Below are 19128 nucleotides of genomic sequence, written 5' to 3' on the forward strand. Positions count from 1 at the left end.
CGCCCTGTGAGGGGAAGGGCAGCACATACTACTAATTAAATAAAATAAATAGCCTAGTAGTAAGGTCTGGCTTTCCCTTCCTTTCTTTGCACCATGCAGAGACGTATCGGGAAGAAATGGTGCCCGGGGACAACACCTGCTCCGGGCACCCCACACATACCCCGCGCTCAGGGACGGGGCTCAGAGACGGGAGCAGCTCAGGCAGGCACCACAGAAGCAGGCTGGCAGCACCCCTGAGCCCCGCCCCCGAGGGCCTAGGGATGGAAGGAAGCAGCTTGGACGGGTACCACAGCAACAGGCCAGTTCCTGGCAGCAGGCCAGCTCTGTCTTTAGACGCCTTTCCTGTGCCGACCCAGCTCTTCCAAGTTGTTGTTGTTGTTGTTTGTTTGTTTGTTTGTTTAATATACCGCCCCATCCCTGGAGGGCTCTGGGCAGTGTACAACATAAAACCGTATATAAAATCATCATAATAGAACTTCCATAAATATAATAAAAACAGCAGTTGTGTCCTAAGATAGCGTCCCATCTAAACCTAATCCTCCTAGAAGGAGGGGGGAGAGGTAGTGGGTCCTGATGGTATTAGGACCTATAGGTCTCAGTAATGGGTCCCGATGATATTGGGGACCTATGAACTGGGGGGGGGCCCACACTCAGCGGCTGGTTTCTCCAAAGGCCCGGTGGAACAACTCAGTCTTACAGGCCCTGCGGAAATCACCCAAGTCCCACAGGGCCCAGACAGCTGGAGGGAGAGTGTTCCACCAGGCAGGGGCCAGAGCCATAAAGGCCCTGGCCCGAGTGGAGGCCAGCCGCATCATTGAGGGGCCAGGGATCTCCAGTAAGTTGGCCTCTGCCGGGACATATGGGGTAATGTGGTCCTGAAGGTATGAGGGTCCCAGGCCGCGTAAGACCTTAAAGGTCAAAACCCACACCTTGAAGATGATTCGGAATTCAACTGGGAGCCAATGCAGACAGCACAGCACAGGTTGTATATGGTCTTGGAAGGTGCCCTCTATGAGCAGGCGGGCCACTGCATGCTGGACCAGTTTCAGTTTCCGGATCAAACGCAAGAGAAGGCCCACGTAGAGCGAGTTACAATAGTCTAACCTGGAGGTGACCATTGCATGGATCACCGTGGTTAGGTTGGCGTGGGGGAAGGAGGGGGGTTGGAGGCAATTTAGAACCTGGGGTCATTTGTCCCCACCTGTCCCCATGGGCGGTATACCACTGGCACCATGTATAAGATAGGACCATGTAGAAGCCCTGGGTTTAGTCCATGCTTCTGGGGAGGGGCTGTGGCTCAGTGGTAGAGCATCTGGTTGGCATGCAGAAGGTCCCAGGTTCAATCCCCAACATCTCACATTAAAAGAACCAGGTAATAGGTGAATGTAAAAAGAAAGCCCAACCTGAGACCTCGTGGAACCACTGCCAATCTGAGTAGACAGTACTGTTGCTTATGGACCAAGGGTATCATTCAACATAAGACAGCTTCATGTATTCATGTATTTTCCTTCATAGACAAGCTTCATAGAGAAGCTACAAGGGCCAGAAGCATTGGTCACAGACCAGAAAGGGATTTAGCCTGATACATAGTTCCATGGGAATGTCAACTCAATGCATGGCAGCTGTGAAAAAAAGGCAAACTCTATGCTGGGGATTATTAGGAAAGGAGTTGATAATAAACTGCAAAGATTGTCATGCCCTTATATAGCACATGGAAGCACTCACACTTGGAGTACTGTGTTCAGTTCTGGTCGCCACATCCAAAAAAGGATACCCAATATAGAAAAAAGTGCAGAGAAGGGCAACGGTGATGATTGAAGGATTGGAGCACCTTCCTATGAGGAGAGGCTACGCGCTTTGGGGACTCTTTAGTTTGGAGAGGAGACGCCTGAGGGGGATAGGATTGAAGCTCCATATAAAAAATTCATGCATGGGGTAGAAATTCGTTGACAGAGAGAAATTTCTCTTCTCACAATACTAGAACCAGGGGCATACATTGAAAATGCTGGGGAAGAATTAGGACTACTAATAAGGAAACACTTCTTCACGAACGTGATTGGTGTTTGGAATATGCCACAGTGAGGTGGTGATGTACGCTTAACCTGGATAGCTTCTTTAAAAGGGTCAATGATTTATGGAGGAGAAGCTCCATTTATGGCTACCAATCTTGCATCCTCTTTGATCTGAGACGCAATGCCTTAACAGACCAGGGTGGATCGAGCAACAGCCACAGAAGGCCATTGCTTTCCCATCCTGCATGTAAGCTCCCAAAGGCACCTGGTGGGCCACTGCGAGTAGCAGAGTGCTGGATAGGGTTGGAGATTCGGACAGTCCAAATCCGAATTTTTTACCGACCCGGCATCGGATTCGACGGATTCGGACGAGCAGGAGCCGAATCTGAGCTGTCCGGTCCTAACAGATCCGAATCCATGGGATTCGATTACCAGTCAATTGGTGTTTTTTTATTTTTTGGTGTTTTTTCACATTTCGCCTGCAGGGAGACATTTTTAAACATTAAAATTTAGATTTTTGAGAGATATTTGAGATTCATTCCGATATTCTTCGGTGCTTGTTATTTGTTTAGGCTAAAGTTATGGACTCCCCCCAAAAGTGGTGTCCCTATCCCCCCATTCTTCCAATGGGAAATCCAAGGAGATGAGGGTTACCCTTTCAGGTCCATAACTTTGGCCCCCCCTGAACTGCACTGAACTTGAGGGTATCATCAGGACAGTCTCCTGATGATACTGAATATTGGTACCGATACATCTGTTACCCCTGCAGGCACCCCTGAATGTGACAAGATTCTTGTTCTGTAGTGACTTAGCTGCATTGCTGTCAATAGGAATTTCTGAGGGGGCCAGGAGCGCACATTTTCATGAACTCAATAAATAGGTATTCAGGGAGAGTTCGATGATACCATCTTGCCTGGGGAACTTTACTTCAGGTGGGAAGCGGGAGATGGGCCCTACCCTTTGGGTCCCATAGAATTAAACCCCTGGAAGAATTCCCTAAACCTGGATGGTGTCATCCAGAGACTCTCCTGAAGATACCCTGAAAGTTTTGTGACCATACTCAGAAATGTGCACCTTCACAGCCCTCCACCAGAAATTCCCCATTGACAGCAATACAGCTAAGTCACTGCAGAACAAAGAATCTTGGGCAAATTTCTGGGGTGCTCTGCAGGGGACGATTTGAGATGTATCGCACCAAATTATCAGAGTATCATCAGGTGACTGTCCTGATAGTTAAGTACCACCAAGTTTGGTGTACTGTTCAGGTATGACCCTCAAAGGTGTAACCATTCCCCACTGTTTCCAAAGGAGCCATAGATGTAGCTACACCTTTGAGTCCATACCTTTTGGCTCCCTGAATCAAACTGCACCAACTTGGGGTATCATCAGACAGTCTCCTGATGTTACCCCTGAAGTTTCGGTGTCACTAGCTTTAAAATGCTGGTTTCATGGTTTCACCGGGCCACTCACCCAGCAGGCTTCATGTGCAGGATGTGTGAAACATGAAAAACGGAATTTTTAGTTAGTGGCACTGAATTTCAGGGTATCATCAGGAGATCGTCCTGATGACACTCCCCAAGTTTGCGCAGTTTGGTTCAGGGGGGCCAAAGTTATGGACCCTCAAAGGGGGGCCTCTATCCCCCATTGTTTCCAATGAGAGCTAAGGAGATGGTGGCTACCATTTTGAGGGTCCATAACTTTGGCCCCCCTAAACCAAACTGCACTGCGTGGGGGGTGTCATCAGGACAGTCTCCTGATGATACCCTGATATTTTGGTGCTGATATGTCTAAAAATGTGCCCCTGCAGGCACCCCCAAAAATTTGCCTGCTGTTCTTTTTTCTGCAGTGACTTCTGCATTGCTGTCACTGGGGAATTTCTGGTGGAGGGTTGTGTGGTGCACATTTATCAAGGTACAGTCATTAGTCGTTCAGGGTATCTTCAGGAGAATCTCTGAATGACACCATCCAGGTTTGAGGAACTTTGCTTATGGGGGCAGTGTGGGGAGATGGACCCTACCCATAACATTGAACCCCTTGAAGCGGGTCACCAAACCTGGATGGCCAAGAAGAGACTCTCCTGAAGACACCCTGAAAAGTTTTGTGGGTTTGAATATGAGAAATGTGCACTCCACAGCCCTCCCACAGAAATTTCCTATTGGCTGCAAATGGTTTCAGCCAGCCACTGGCAGAGCACACAGAATCTGGGGAAATTTCTTTGGGTGACTGTGAGGGGTGTAGTTTTACAGCTACTGTCACCAAAATTCCGGGGTATCATACAATGTACTGTTCCCTATGATACTCCCCAAGTTTGGTGAAGTTTGGTTCAGGGGTCCAACGTTATGGACCTTCAAAAGTGTAGCCCCCATCTCCTTCTGTTAGCTTCCATTGGAAACAATGGGGGATGGGGCACCCCTTTTGAGTGTCAATAACTTTGGCCCCCCTGAACCAAACTGCACCAAACTTGGGGAGAATCATCAGGACAGTCTCCAGATGATATCCTGAAATTTTGGTGCCGCTAGCTTTAAAATTGCGTCCCCTGCAGGCCAAAACGTGTAAAAACACCCAAAATTCAAAAAAAATAATAAAACGGACCCGAATTTTTCGGATTTACCCGAATTTTCGGGTATATCCGAATTGGCTATGATTCGGATTCGGGCATACAAATCATTTTATGCCCCAAAATACCCAAATCCGAATTTTACCGAATTTTTTTAGTATTGACCAACCCTAGTGCTGGACTAGATGCTGGACTCCGGTCTGATCCAGCAGGCTCTTTCTTATGTTCTTAAGGCCCTTGCTTTCACCTCCTGCATGTGAGCTCCCAAAGGCACCTGGTGGGCCACTGCGAGTAGCAGAGTGCTGGACTAGATGGACTCTGGTCTGATCCAGCTGGCTTGTTCTTATGTTCTTATGTTCTTATGTTCTCCTCCTCCATGAATTTCCTTTCATCCTCTTTTTGAAACCGGCTAAACTCACGGTCCTCATTCCCTCCCTCTTGCAAAGAGTTCCACATGCAAATGTCTCTTTGGGTGAAGAATTAACGCCCACCGTCCATTTCTCTCTTCCAGACGGTTGCCGTGTATGCATCTTTTCCACCAAGTGTGCGTGGATCAGTGGCTAGCGACCAGCAAGAAATGCCCCATCTGCCGCGTGGACATTGAAACCCAACTGGGGTCTGACAGCTGAAATCGGCCCGGTGCAAAGGCGTCCTTTCTTTTTCCGGTCCTCGCCGAGGCGCGCGACGTCCCTCACAGCGGAATTTTGCCTTCTGAGCCATTTGATCTTTTTTGTTTGTTTTTTTTTGAAGAAAGCCTGCGAGCTCATTTGAAGCTCATTTAAAAAGAGCGAGACAAGAAGAACAAAAATTACAGAAAGGAAAAGAAGAAGAAGATGATGATGATTTGGTGGTTATGATGTCTAGAGGTAGGAAGAGATCCCAGCAGCCCCGTGGGCTGAGAGATGCGTGCGAACACAGCTAGAACGCCCCGTGGGAGAGTCAGTTGTGCAAAAGTGGGGCGCATAGTGTTCTAGTATCGGCTTCTCAATCCTGCATCTCACGAGGATTGTATATATATACCTCTCAAAAATAAGTAGAAATGTATTAGGGTTCTTTAGCTATTTCGATGGATGGCTATCGGAGCATGTGCGCTTAGAAATGTCGTCTTGGTGCCCCGTCATCTTGTGGTGGATTTGTGGCTGTTAACCTAATCTGCACCAAACATTTAGTTGGGTTTTTTCTAAAAAAAAAGTTGTTTTTTTCCTGCATAAGATTCCTTGCTTTGGTGCCTGGCTGAAAACATTACGAGAGATAGAGAGAAAGAGGAAAAGAGAGAGAGAGAGAGAAAGAGAATAAATTCTTCCCTTGCTTAAGTGAAAAGCGAAAAATCCTGTTTACATTGCGATGGGGAAAATGATTTTTTTGTCCTTTTCCCTCAACAAACGTTTATTCACTTGGAATCAAGGTTGCAGAGAGATAATTTAGGAAAGAAAGAAATGCGGGGAATTAGAGAATTGGAAATAATTGGGGAAGAGGGAACGGTTACAGGTAGCTTTTTCTTCCTTATCTGCTGTGCGGAATGTGTTACCAAGGGTACAGTTTTTGACTGATGTTTACTTCCTTCTCCTATGTCTGAAAGGTGGAACTCCGAGAAACAGGCTAGGTGGTGTGTTCACTAACAGCTTTCACACCCTCTGGGCTCAATTCTTCCTGAAGCTCATGAGTCCCAGTTTTGTTAGGTTGAGGAACTTTTCTGCAATTGGACCAAAATCTACAGCAGGGATGCCCAACCTTTTTTGAACTTGCAGACATCGTTACAATTCTGACAGGGGCATGGCGGCCTGCCACAAAATGGCTACCACAGGGGGTGGAGCCTGCCACAAAATGGCCTGCAGCTTGCCTCCAAGTTGCACAGCAAAAATGCTTGGGCGGTGGTGGCAGCTGCTGCCGGACTAACATTTTTTTTTAAAAAAAAATGTGCAGCCAATCAAACCTCCCGTGGCCAATTAGAAGCTTTGCTGGTCCGGCCCGCTTTCTTAAAACACTTGGTGGGCACCAAGGAAAGGCACTGGCTCAAGTGATGATCTACAGCAGGGATCTTCAAACTATGGCCCTCCAGATGTTCATGGACTACAATTCCCATCAGCCCCTGCCAGCATGGCCAAGTGGCAGGGCTGATGGGAATTGTAGTTCATGAACATCTGGGGGGGCCATAGTTTGAAGACCCCTGATCTACAGAAAAGGAGACATAAATTGGCCATGGTGACCGTCTCCTCATTAGATCTTTGGCTGGAGGTTGACTTCTAAAACTAGATGGCCTTTTTTTTGGCCAGAGACACCTAGGAACTGGGAGGAGGAAGCAAGCAAGTATTCTGGACTTGTGGAAGAGTCAGGGTGGATTTGAGAGGTCTCCCCGTTGTCCTTGCAGAAGGCGCCGCACACTCCCAGTCTTTGCTCAAGGATAACTGGTCAGAAGATGGGTCGGATAGGCTACAAGAGATTGATTCTGCCTTCTCCTGAAACCACAAAAAGCACAAGTCCCATTCGCTCAAAAAAAAAATGTCCAGAGTGGGACCCCAAAGACCGCCTCTTGCCTGTTCTTCTTTCTACTTTAAATTCCTAAATTTGCGCAAAAGCAAAGTAGGAAATGAACCATCGGATCCCATCCACTCCTCTTTCCCATCTCAGCCTCCCGAGGAGCGAAGAAGGGACAGAGATCCATTCCCCACTCCTGGTTTTCCTCCAGTTCTTTGTACTTTTTTTTTTCTTCAAATGATGAACTCTGTAGTTTTCAGGATGGTTTTAAAAAGAGTATGCATGATGCCGGGGGGGGGGGGGGGGGAAATGTGGCTTGAACACCACCCTGAAATTTTGTAAAGCTGCTTGTAAAAAACGAGCTATGGCCCCTTCCGCACACGCAAAAGAATGCGTTTTCAAACCACTTTCACAACTATTTGCAAGTGGATTTTGCTATTCCGCACAGCTTTAAAAAGCACTGAAAGCAGTTTGAAAGTGCATTATTCTGCATGGGCGGAATGAGCCTATGTTTCTGATAGCGCCCCATAGGTGGAGTGGACTTGTGATACAACAGAGCAGACACCTGGGTCCAAAAGGCAAGATACACGAGGATGGCTTTTTCTGCACAAGTTACCTAAAACATTTTTGAAATGTTGAAGATCCCCCCAAACAACAAAACTTTTGTTCACCCCCCTTGAAACGATTCCTGGCCGCCATTTTCTGTTTTTTCCCCTGTTTTTCCCTGTGCTTCTGGGTTTTGCAGAGTCTTCTGTAGTCAATACTGTTAAGATTAAGCCCCCCAAATTACAAAAAATGCTCCAAAATGCTCCAAAAACAGAGCAAGGGGCTTCTGTAGGCAAGGAGTAAGCTCACAGAGAGCAACAGCCGGGAGCAACAGCCACAGAAGGCCATTGCGTTCACCTCCTGCATGTGACCTCCCAAAGGCACCTGGTGGGCCACTGCGAGTAGCAGAGAGCTGGACTAGATGGACTCTGGTCTGATCCAGCTGGCTTGTTCTTATGTTCTTATGTTCACAAAACGGCACCTTAAAGGGACATCAAATAAAACCTTTTTAAAAAACATTTCAGCCAGAGAATCGTTTTAAAAGGGGATTCGTTTAAAACGCTCTGAGGCTGCAAATAAAACGTTTTGAAGTTAAAAACAACGTGAAACTCCTGGGAAGAAATGTTTTATTTCCTGCCTCAAAACGTTTTAAAGTGTCTGTGCAGAAAGGGTCAGTCTTGACATTTTGGACACAGGAGAAGTCTGGAATGTATTACAGTCGCACCCTATTTTGGGAGGTGGGGAATCCAACCGACGACAAGTCAAACCATTGTCCCGGATCTACCCCCTACGCAGTCAATCTGAACCAAACATTTTAATAGGTATAAAAAATTTTGAACTGGATTTCAAAACCCACCAAGTGCATTAATAGTTGAGGGCGAGGGAAGTATCTGCCTGAATATCTCCATCAAAGTAGTTAGGGTTTTCCCTTCTGTGGCCCAGTCCAACAAGTGCGCAGACTTTCATGCATGGATCATGCACAGAATTCCTTCCCCTGCTCAGTAACTGGATCTGCCCATGGCAAAGGCTCATTCCGCACATGCAGAATAATGCACTTTCAAACTGCTTTCAGTGCTCTTTGAAGCTGTGCGGAATGGCAAAATCCACTTGCAAACAGTTGTGAAAGTGGTTTGAAAACGCATTATTTTGCGTGTGCGGAAGGGGCCTAATAAAACTTGGCATCCAGTTGGGAAGGGAAAAGCGAAATACAGGTTTCCACTTGTCCTGCCAAACTGCCGATTGGCATGGGGAGGGGGTAAATTTCAGCTCATTTTACTGGCATGCGTGCAAAGCTTCCTTTCGTGCCCATGCGCTGTTGGACTGGGGCTTAGGAATTTCAACTGGTTGGTGTGTGTTTTTGCAGGCTGAGAATTCTTGGTAAGAGATTGTTCTGGTTCTTTCCTGGAACTACAGATTGTTGGGTATTCTGCTGGATTATTATGATAGGATGGGCTTGGAGTGGGCATGGATTCCTAGTGAAAGCACAGTAGCGTTGCGCTGCGGCAGATATCATCCAAGTGTTTTGCTTTGCGTGTTTAGTTGCAGGAGCAGGCCAAGTTATGAGACATAGAGTCATAGAAACAAACAGTTGGAAGAGGCCATAAGGACTGTCCAGTCCAACCCCCTGCCATGCAAGAAGACACAATCAAAGCACTCCTGACAGATGGCCATCCAACCTCTGTTTTAAAAACCTGCAAAATGAAAGACTCCACCACATGCTGAGGCAGGGCATTCCACTGTCAAACAGCCCTTACCATCAGGAAGTTCTTCCTAATGTTGGGTGGAATCTCTTTTCCTGTACCTTAAACCCATTACTCCTTGTTCTAGGAGTAATAGGTTCTAGGAGCAGCAGTGTTCTAGGAGCAGCAGTGGCGTAGGAGGTTAAGAGCTCGTGTATCTAATCTGGAGGAACCGGGTTTGATTCCCCGCTCTGCCGCCTGAGCTGTGGAGGCTTATCTGGGGAATTCAGATTAGCCTGTACACACCCACACACGCCAGCTGGGTGACCTTGGGCTAGTCACAGCTTCTTGGAGCTCTCTCAGCCCCACCTACCTCACAGGGTTTTTGTTGTGAGGGAGGAAGGGCAAGGAGATTGTAAGCCCCTTTGAGTCTCCTGCAGGAGAGAAAGGGGGGATATAAATCCAAACTCTCTTCTTCTTCTTCTTCTTCTTCTTCTTCTTCTTCTTCTTCTTCTTCTTCTTCTTCTTCTTCTTCTTCTTCTTCTTCTTCTTCTTCTTCTTCTTCTTCTTCTTCTTCTTCTAGACTAGTGGTGTCAAACTCGCGGCCCTCCAGATGTTATGGACTACAATTCCTGGCAGGGGACATCATGCTGGCAGGGGATGATGGGAACTGTAGTCCATAACATCTGGAGGGTCGCGAGTTTGACACCTGTGTTTCTAGACTCTGGAGCAGCAGAAAACAAGCTTGCTCTCTCTTCAACATGACATTCCTACAAATATTTAAACATGGCTAGGATGTCATCCCTTAACCTTCTCTTTCTGTAGGCACCATTTTCTGAGCTTCTTGTGCTGTATTTATGTCAATTTTTTTTTCTGGGGGATCATCTCTATGTAACTACGACCCTTAAAGAATCACAGCACAGGGCTTTGAAGACTCGCATCATCGGATCTAAGTTTTAAAAAACCAGAAAGACCACAAAATGGCTCCCGGGAAGCATTTTCGAGGGGGTGAGTGCGGACAAATGGAGAGTTTTGAAAACATTTGCAAACTGTTTTCAGGGTTTTGGGCAGAAAGGGCCATTGTCTGTCCTACAATGTCTGCTTCCTCCTCTGCTAAAATTTCCAGTGGCACAAAGGCCTACTTCCAGTGATGGCAGGAGAAAAAGAAAAGCAAGGCCTTATTTACTTTCCTCCCGGGCGTTCTTATCAGAGGCTTTTCAGGCACTTCGGTGAGCTACTCAAGTGGTTTACTCTCCAGGTAGCTCTGATAATGGAATACGAGGCGGTTCTGCTTGGCGAAAGTATCTCTAAATCGACAAGTCCTTATTTTTCTGAGAGATAACAGCGGGTGCCATAATCTCTGAGAGGCAGCAGAAGGCTTCCGAAGGTGAGCTCTGTTTCAGGTGGGGGGGTTAGCCTTAAAACCATCTCTTTACCTGTTTGTGTTTTTGAGGGCCTGGGAAAGCTTTTGTTTGTGTGTGTTTGTGTGTGTGTGTGGGGGGGGGTTCCTTGTTTTTTGGGGCATGTGTTTGCCTCAGACTTCTGAGAGGGGGGACTTCTGGTGAGTCACCAGCATCATTGAACTGCCATCCAGCTCTTTTGAGAAATCTCTGAGAGGCAGCATCATGCGCCTAGCGGTGCATGTGGTTTTCATCACCAAGAACCAATCTTTGGGGAGAGAGCAGAAGTTGAGTTAAAGACTCGACTAGGGGTAGAGGCTTCCTGGAACAGATGGCCAAACTTTCACAAAGTACCAGTAACGGGGGGTATCAATTATCCCGATAGTTGCCGGGAGTCAAATTCTGCCTAGACCCGTGGTGGCGAACCTTTGGCACTCCAGATGTTATGGACTGCAATTCCCATCAGCCCCTGCCAGCATGGCCAATTGACCACGCTGGCAGGGGCTGATGGGAATTGTAGTCCATAACATCTGGAGTGCCAAAGGTTCGCCACCACTGGCCTAGACTATAAGGACCGACAAATTCATGGTGCGGAAGGTGGAGGAAACGACAAAGGGATCGACACATTTAGATCCGCTTTAGATCAATGTTAGAGGAGGGCGACCAAATTGGTAAAAGGTCTGGAAGCTGAGAATGTTTAGTCTGGAGAAGAGAAGGTTAAGGGGTGACATGATAGCCATGTTCAAGTATTTGAAGGGACGTCATGTTGAAGAGGGAGCAAGCTTCTGCTGCTCCAGGGACTTGGACAAGGATTAATGGATTCAAGGTACAGGAAAAGAGATTCTGCCTTCACATTAGGAAGAACTTCCTGATAGTGCGGGCTGCTTGACAGTGGAATATGCAGCCTCTGAGGGTGGTGGAGTCTCCTTCTTTGGAGGTTTTTGGACAGAGGCTGGATGGCCATCTCTCAGGAGTGCTTTGATTGTGTATTGCTGCATGGCAGGGGGTTGGACTAGATGGCCCTTGTTGTCTCTTCCAACTCTACTATTCTGGCCCTTTCCCCACTTACCCTTGTTGGAGGGTTGCTGCGCACAATTCACAGCGCGCGCAATTCCTGGCGCGCGCCGCGGCTTCCCCACCACCCCGCGCTCTGCACGGGGTCATCAAAAGGCACCATTTGAAAAGGCGCCAGAAATTACGTGCACTGAGGGGGCGTGAGAGAGGCAGCGTCGGGGCGGCTGCGTTCTCACCGCCCCTGAAGTGGGGAGTGCAGCTGGACCCCGCGCTACTTTAGGAGAGTAGCGCGGGGCTTAAGGTAAGTGGGGAAAGGGCCTCTGTCATTCTAATTTTTTCCCCTGGGACTCTGTCCCTCTCACAGAAAGGGGCCGTTGTCCACGGCTTGCCGGCAGCCCTAGTTGTATCACCTGTGATAACCTTCATCTTCCCAGTCTCTGAAACATGGCCAGCAGCATCGTTTGGTGAGATTTTGGTGGGTTTGACAACTTCCCAGAGCACAGTTCCCTTAAGAGTCCATCCAGAGCTGCCATTTCACTTTTTACCAGGGATCTGGCTAGTGTCTGATTTTGAGTGCCCATTAATTCTGTGGGCCAAAACATGGTTTCAGACGTGTCCATGTCAGTATTTCTGAGACGTCTTCGTCTCAGTGGAGGTGCCTCGGCCTCCCTTAGACAGTTGTACAGCGAGGGGCCATTTTTTTGCATAATTTGCCCACAAAAACATAGGCTTCATTCTTACAAACATGAAGCGAGGTGATAAAACTGATCACAGTGAGATCTTGTGGATTAATTTTGCTCCTTGACAGCAGCTTCCAGATGAGGCCTGGGGAGCTCCCAGTATTACGCCCAGTATACCCACCCAATAAGTCTTTTGATGCTATTATTTCAACCAAAATAGCTGGAAGAGGACTCAATGTAGACTCAATAGTTGGAAGAGGGCCCAGCATCTGGACATTCAGCAGTGGCGTAGTGGTTAAGAGCAGGTGCATTCTAATCTGGAGGAACCGGGCTTGATTCCCCGCTCTGCCACTTGAGCTGCGGAGGCTTATCTGGGGGATTCAGATTAGCCTGTGCACTCCCACACACGCCAGCTGGGTGACCTTGGGCTAGTCACAGTTCTTTGGAGCTCTCTCAGCCCCACCTACCTCACAGGGTGTTTGTTGTGAGGGGGGAAGGGCAAGGAGATTGTAAGCCCCTTTGAGTCTCCTTTGGGGGAAAAAGGGGGGTTATAAATCCAAACTACTACGGCTACTTCTCTTCCTCCTCCTCCTCCTCTTCTTCTTTTTCTTCTTTTTCTTTTTCTTCTTTTTCTTTTTCTTCTTTTTCTTTTTCTTCTTTTTCTTTTTCTTCTTTTTCTTTTTCTTTTTCTTCTTTTTTCTTTTTCTTCTTCTTTTTCTTCTTCTTCTTCTTCTTCTTCTTTTTCTTCTTTTTATTTTTATTTTTCTTCTTCTTTTTTATTTTTTTCTTCTTCTTCTTCTTCTTCTTCTTCTTCTTCTTCTTCTTCTTCTTCTTCTTCTTCTTCTTCTTCTTCTTCTTCTTCTTCTTCATTACAGCTCATCTCCAGAGATTAACTCCCCTGGAGAAAATGGATGCTTTGAAGGGTGGACTCTGTGTCATTGTATCCCGCTGAGGTCCCTACCCTCCTCAAGTTCCATCCCCAAATTTCCAGGAGCTTCTCAACCTGGATTTGGACACCTTGCCCATGATCCAAGACTTCCTACATTAATAATATACCTATCTGGATGGAATTCTGCCTTCTCGTTCCAAAGTACAAGAGGCTTGGTAGCCTTAAGCAACATGCCCTCCCTGTTAGATGTGCTACCTTGAAGTGTGAATATTTCCATATCTTCATGCTGGAGGTGGAAGTGGGAGGTTGCCACATCTGTGCATGCAACCCTAGATAGTTTGGAGGCTGGAGCATGGGGAAGGGAGTGTCGCAGCACACGACAGTGTCACTTCAGGGTGAACACCAGGACACGACTTCCTTGCGTCATGCAACACTCTAGGAATGCTTCCGATCTCTATGGAAAAGACCACGGAGATTGGGGGAATGCTTAGAACAACATGGGGCATCACTTCTGGGTCTTCCGCTGGATGTGATATCACCATGTAGTACTCCAATGGGGCCCCATTTCCCTCCTGCCTCTCCATTGAGCACCAAGAGGGGGAAAGGGACCTTGGTAGGAGGTTGCCTGCCCTCAGCAGATGACAACCCCAAATGGAACACAACTCTTGTTGATACATTTTCCTCTGAGAATCTCAGGGCAGCATACATAGGTGTTTCTCCCCCAGCAACCCTGTGGAGCAGATCACAGAGTGACTTGCCCAAGGCTATCTTGTTTGAGCCTGGATCTCTCAGGTCTTTGACTAATCAACTCTGACCACTGCATGAAAAGGAAGTTGACAAAGGACGGTCTCCCATTCCTGGTGGGAACAGATGAGCCAGGCCTTCTTCTGGACCTCAGCCCTCAGTAGATGCTCCGCCATGTTGACTATCGGCACTGAGCCCAACATGGGAGCCTGTCGTGAAAATTCCAATCTAGACAGCCCCCAGCCAATGGAAACTTGTGGGAGGTACTTAGAACCTGGCAAGGCCAGGAAAGAACTATTTTCAAAGATGGCGGGGAGGCTGTAGCAGCCATGTCTTGGAAGAAACCATTCTTTGGGGAGGAAGGCCGAACTTCCGACTCAAAGTGCTTAAAGCCTATGTGAAAGTATTAATATATAGCTATATAATATTATTTGCCTAAAGAATAATAAGCACAGTTTTTTTAAAAAAGAAAACATGGTGAAGCGAAGCACCAAATTTGAGTTGATTTTTTGAGCATGAGTGGGGTCCGCTTGCATTTAGCGAAGGTGTGCCTGCCTTCAGCGCTCCATTAGGCATCTTCGCGGTTAACGCATCTTGTGTGAGTGAGACAGAGTGACCTTTAACAAAAACAAATAAACAAACAAATCTTTAGAACAACAACAACAAAAATTAATAGTTTACAGGGTTTTGTGAGTTTAAAAATGCCTTATATTTAACAATCATAATTTATGAGTAACTTGTAGATATTTTGTGGGTTCTTATTTAATTATTTTTATAGTTGGGTTCCTTTTTCGCCTTTTTAATTATAATTTATTTATTTAGAAATGAATACTAATTTTTTTAATTGCTCCTCTATTACCTCATGATATTTTTTTGGCATAATTTCTGGGAATGGAATGCTTTGCATGTATCGGTACTTTTCAAAGAGTTTAAAAATTAAAAAAAAAACCCAGGATCCGTGGGATAGGGCACATTTATCGTTTCAAAAACAAAACAAAACAAAAAAAATATTCAGGGTGTGTGACAAACTGTATTACTCGTGGTGCTGTTACCTTGGAGACATTCCATTAAAAAAATGCAAACCTTTGATTCTGTATGCTGTGACATAGTGAAAAAAAACCCTGCAATATAGTGGCTGTGTTTTAGCGCACACACTCACATACACACACACACACAAACGTATCTATGAATATGAATATTATTTGCACTCATTATCAAAACTAGGACGATCCACCCACTGCTGCCTTTTTTACGCTGAGGGAAACATCGTGGTAATCCTCCAAACCAAAACAGAAGGAACGGATCTCCTCCCGAAAGCTTTGGACGAAATTCCCCAAAGGGTCGTTCCTTCCCCTGAGGATTGGTGCCAAAGAGAGGAAGATTGGAAATGATCAAACCTGACTCGAGGGAGGGGAGTGTCCCCGTCATCCTGGGATGGAGCCTCAGAACTGCCCTGCCTCTTTCATCGTGCACGGAACTTTTAATGGAAACCAAAGCTAACACGCTTCGAGAGACTAGCAGAGATGGTTTGCCATTAACGTCCTCTTCAGAGAGACCCCGGACTTCCTGGTTGGTAAACCAAGCCAAACCCTGCTTGACATCCAAGAATTGATGAGATTGGGCTAGCCTGAGTCAACCGGGCCTTCAAAAATGGGATCTTCAGTGGTTGAAGAAGATCTATTATGCGGATGGGGTCTACTCGCGCAAGTGTTCATTCTGAAGGATCCGTGCAAGTTGAGAGAGGAGGACCTCCCCTCCCCTGTGTGTGCCGCCCCGCGAAAATAGTGGGGCAATTTTGCGAGCTAAGTAGGTGAGTGCTTTGACACAAGAATTTTCTGGAGAGGCAAATTCCTTTCATCCCAGGTGGGTGCTTCTGGGGCCCTTTTCATGTGCTTGTTAATGAATAACCTAGAAATTAGCAGGTCACTCAATAAGTCATGCTGACCAGGTGAGTTCATTAAGATCCGTGCTTTGCCATTGGATGCCTGTTCTGGGTTCATCAATGGGTTTTGGAACCTAACCCAGATAATAGAAGGCTCGTGGGCTGCGTAGTGTGGCCTTTCTCCTAGCATTAGCCGTTTGAGTACTACTGTGGCTGGGAATAGTAGGAAGCCTGTTTTCTATCTGTTAATCCTAGCAGAAAGCCCCTCAGAACTGTGGGGGAGCCAGAAGTCTAGACCCAAGGAACGTTCTCTTAGTTCTGGAATATTCAGGATTGGGCCAGACACCATTTCTGATCAAAGCCTGCCAACGCTTTTGAGTAGGTCTGGAAACATTGCCCCATGTATCCAGGAAAATGCAAGATGGAGGAACTCCTTCCACCTTGTGCAATTGAAATCCGGGACACTCAAGAAAGAAGGTGGCAAGTCATGAGTGATGTTTAAAGGGACTTTTTTGGCCCCCAACCAGACATCAAAACCTGCATCTTAGAGCCATCTGTTCACAGAGTTCCATTTCGGTAGTCATTTGTCTCCCTGCCCTAGAGTGGACTGTTTCCACCAAACATCTGTGCATACATTAGGAAGAGTAGGAAAACACGACTGTGCTTGATACAGTGGCGTAGGAGCAGCAGTGGCGTAGGAGGTTAAGAGCTCGTGTATCTACTCTGGAGGAACCGGGTTTGATTCCCAGCTCTGCCGCCTGAGCTGTGGAGGCTTATCTGGGGAATTCAGATTAGCCTGTACACTCCCACACACGCCAGCTGGGTGACCTTGGGCTAGTCACAGCTTCTTGGGCTCTCTCAGCCCCACCTACCTCACAGGGTGTGGGTGGAAGGGCAAGGAGATTATAAGCCCCTTTGAGTCTCCTGCAGGAGAGAAAGGGGGGATATAAATCCAAACTCCTCCTGCTCTTCTTCTTCTTCTTCTTCTTCTTCTTCTTCTTCTTCTTCTTCTTCTTCTTCTTCTTCTTCTTCTTCTTCTTCTTCTTCTTCTTCTTCTTCTTCTTCTTCTTCTCTGAGATTACTTTCTCTTCTAGATTTCAGAGTTGGGGGAAGGTTGGTAGGAACCCTTAGCCCAGTTCACAAGATACACTGAATGTACGAACATCTGTAAGAAAAGGCTGATGTCGTTCACTGGCCAGTGAAAACAGGTACCAGTACCTGAATAAATGTGGGGTTTGTATCACACACATTCAGTTGTACAGGTATTGCATGTAATGTGGGAATTACTCAGTGCATGTACAAAGAACAAGCAAGTGTACGCTGTACATACACTGTATTTGCATTCACTGCGACTTGTGAACAGTTGTGCTGTGTGTAACCAGAAGTAAAATATCAGTCATGGGTTCCCTGTCAGTGGAGAATAGGACTCCCCTCCCACTCTTTAAAGTCATAGAATCATAGAGTTGGAAGAGACCCCAAGGGCCATCAAGTCCAACCCCCTGCCATGCAGGAACACACAATCAAAGCACTCCTGTCAGATGGCCTCTCTTGGCCATCTGACCGAAGTCTCTCTTTTTGTTCTGCGAAAATACCATCCACACATCCCACCGGTCCAGATTTTTCGAGGCATGTATGGCAATCAGTTGTTTATAAGACAAAAAGTAAGAAAGATGCGATTAAGGAAAAATATCGGACAATTGGCTGCACCAATCAATGCCCTTCATGAACCTTGAATATCGCAAAGGGCAGTTTTTGCCTCGACTGTATCCTGAATTGTGACCCATTGACCTTGGCCCCAAGAATTCAGTGGAAGCCACCGAGAACCAAACCAGCTCATCTCTTCCCAGCTCCGCCCCTCCAGTCTGCATATCCGCACCCTTTTGTGGCCAAAAGGTAACATTATTTGGGTGTTTTGAGTTGACCAGAGAGACAGAGACAGATAATTTTGGCACGGGTGCTGTGTGGTTTCCGGGCTGTATGGCAGTGTTCTAGCAGCATTCTCTCCTGACGTTTCGCCTGCATCTGTGGCTGGCATCTTCAGAGGATCCTCCGAAGATGCCAGCCACAGATGCAGGCGAAACGTCAGGAGAGAATGCTGCTCGAACACGGCCATGCAGCCCGGAAACCACGCAGCACCCAGTGATTCCGGCCGTGAAAGCCTTCGACAATACATAATTTTGACAATTTGATTCTATAACAGTGATGGCTTAACCTGAGACCGAGTGCCCAAATCTGCAAACCCAAAACCCCCCTTTACCTCTATTTATCGCAGCGCCAACCTGGAATTAACCTGAATGCTGAGGTTTTAGTTTAGAAAAAAATGGTTGGCTCTCTCTTCCTCCATCCCACCAAGCAGGCCAGCCTGCTCTACGCCTCCAGCAAGTCCTTCCACGCGACCTTCTGTGCTTCTTCTAGCCTCTGCCTCCTGCTCTTGGCAGAAATAACCGACAAGGCAATTCAAGCTCGCCAGCCGAGTCCTCCCTGCTCACTACAGTGCGCACATGTAGTGCTCAGTGGCCCAGGCCACTGTGTGTGTGTGTGGAGTGGTGGTGATTTTCTGCCCCCCCCACATGATGAACTCTGGTGTGCGTGCCCTCAGAAAGGGCTTTGAGTGCCACCTCTGGCACCCATGCCATAGGTTCGCCATCACTGTTCTATAATGTCCGTAAGCAAACTACAGTTCTGCGTTACAAATAGTGAACTGTCTTCTCCAGAATTTTTTTTTAAAAGCAGGCACCTACCCTAATGGGGAATGTTTGTTTTCATCAAACTGATGAAGAAGGCACTAAAGACCTATGATTGCACAACCCACCGCTCTTCACGCAGAGGAACATGAATGGATCGCCCACATTTTTTTTTTGTATTCCTACTGCTGTTCTGTTGTGCTGTGCAAACATTTTGCTACATAGACTATTTTATAGGCGAAAGCTAGAAAAAAAAATATTTATTATTAATATTAAAGCAATAGCGCATTTTGGGGAAGGGGGTCGAAGAGACATTAGAAATTGTGTAAATGCTTAGATTCACTTTTGGTGGATTTTTTTGTACTTTATTTATAACTAATAAAACGAATTGCATTGCTAACTAGTTCCTCGGAGTACTTGTGGTGGTGTTGGGGGAAGGTCGGTGGCGGGACGGCGGGTTTTGTGGAAACTGGAGTTCACGGTAAGTGTTGTTTTATCATATCCAGGTCAGCCAGTCAGGGCGGCATTAACAATAGAAAACTTTTGTAACTTTATTTTATTTTATT

The 19128-nt window shown here is 46.8% G+C and overlaps 1 protein-coding gene across 1 annotated transcript in view; it reads left to right on the plus strand.

Moving 5' to 3' along the window:
* RNF165 (ring finger protein 165) overlaps positions 1–5829 on the plus strand; it is a 106827-nt gene extending 100998 nt beyond the window's left edge. The window contains exon 8 of the mRNA XM_048503913.1: positions 5081–5829. Coding sequence (XP_048359870.1) covers positions 5081–5198 — 118 coding nt within the window. The 3' untranslated portion in view covers positions 5199–5829. The remainder of the gene's footprint in view (positions 1–5080) is intronic.
* The last annotated feature ends 13299 nt before the right edge of the window (positions 5830–19128 follow it).

Source organism: Sphaerodactylus townsendi, linkage group LG07 (genome assembly GCF_021028975.2).
Source record: "Sphaerodactylus townsendi isolate TG3544 linkage group LG07, MPM_Stown_v2.3, whole genome shotgun sequence".
Lineage (NCBI taxonomy): Eukaryota > Metazoa > Chordata > Lepidosauria > Squamata > Sphaerodactylidae > Sphaerodactylus > Sphaerodactylus townsendi.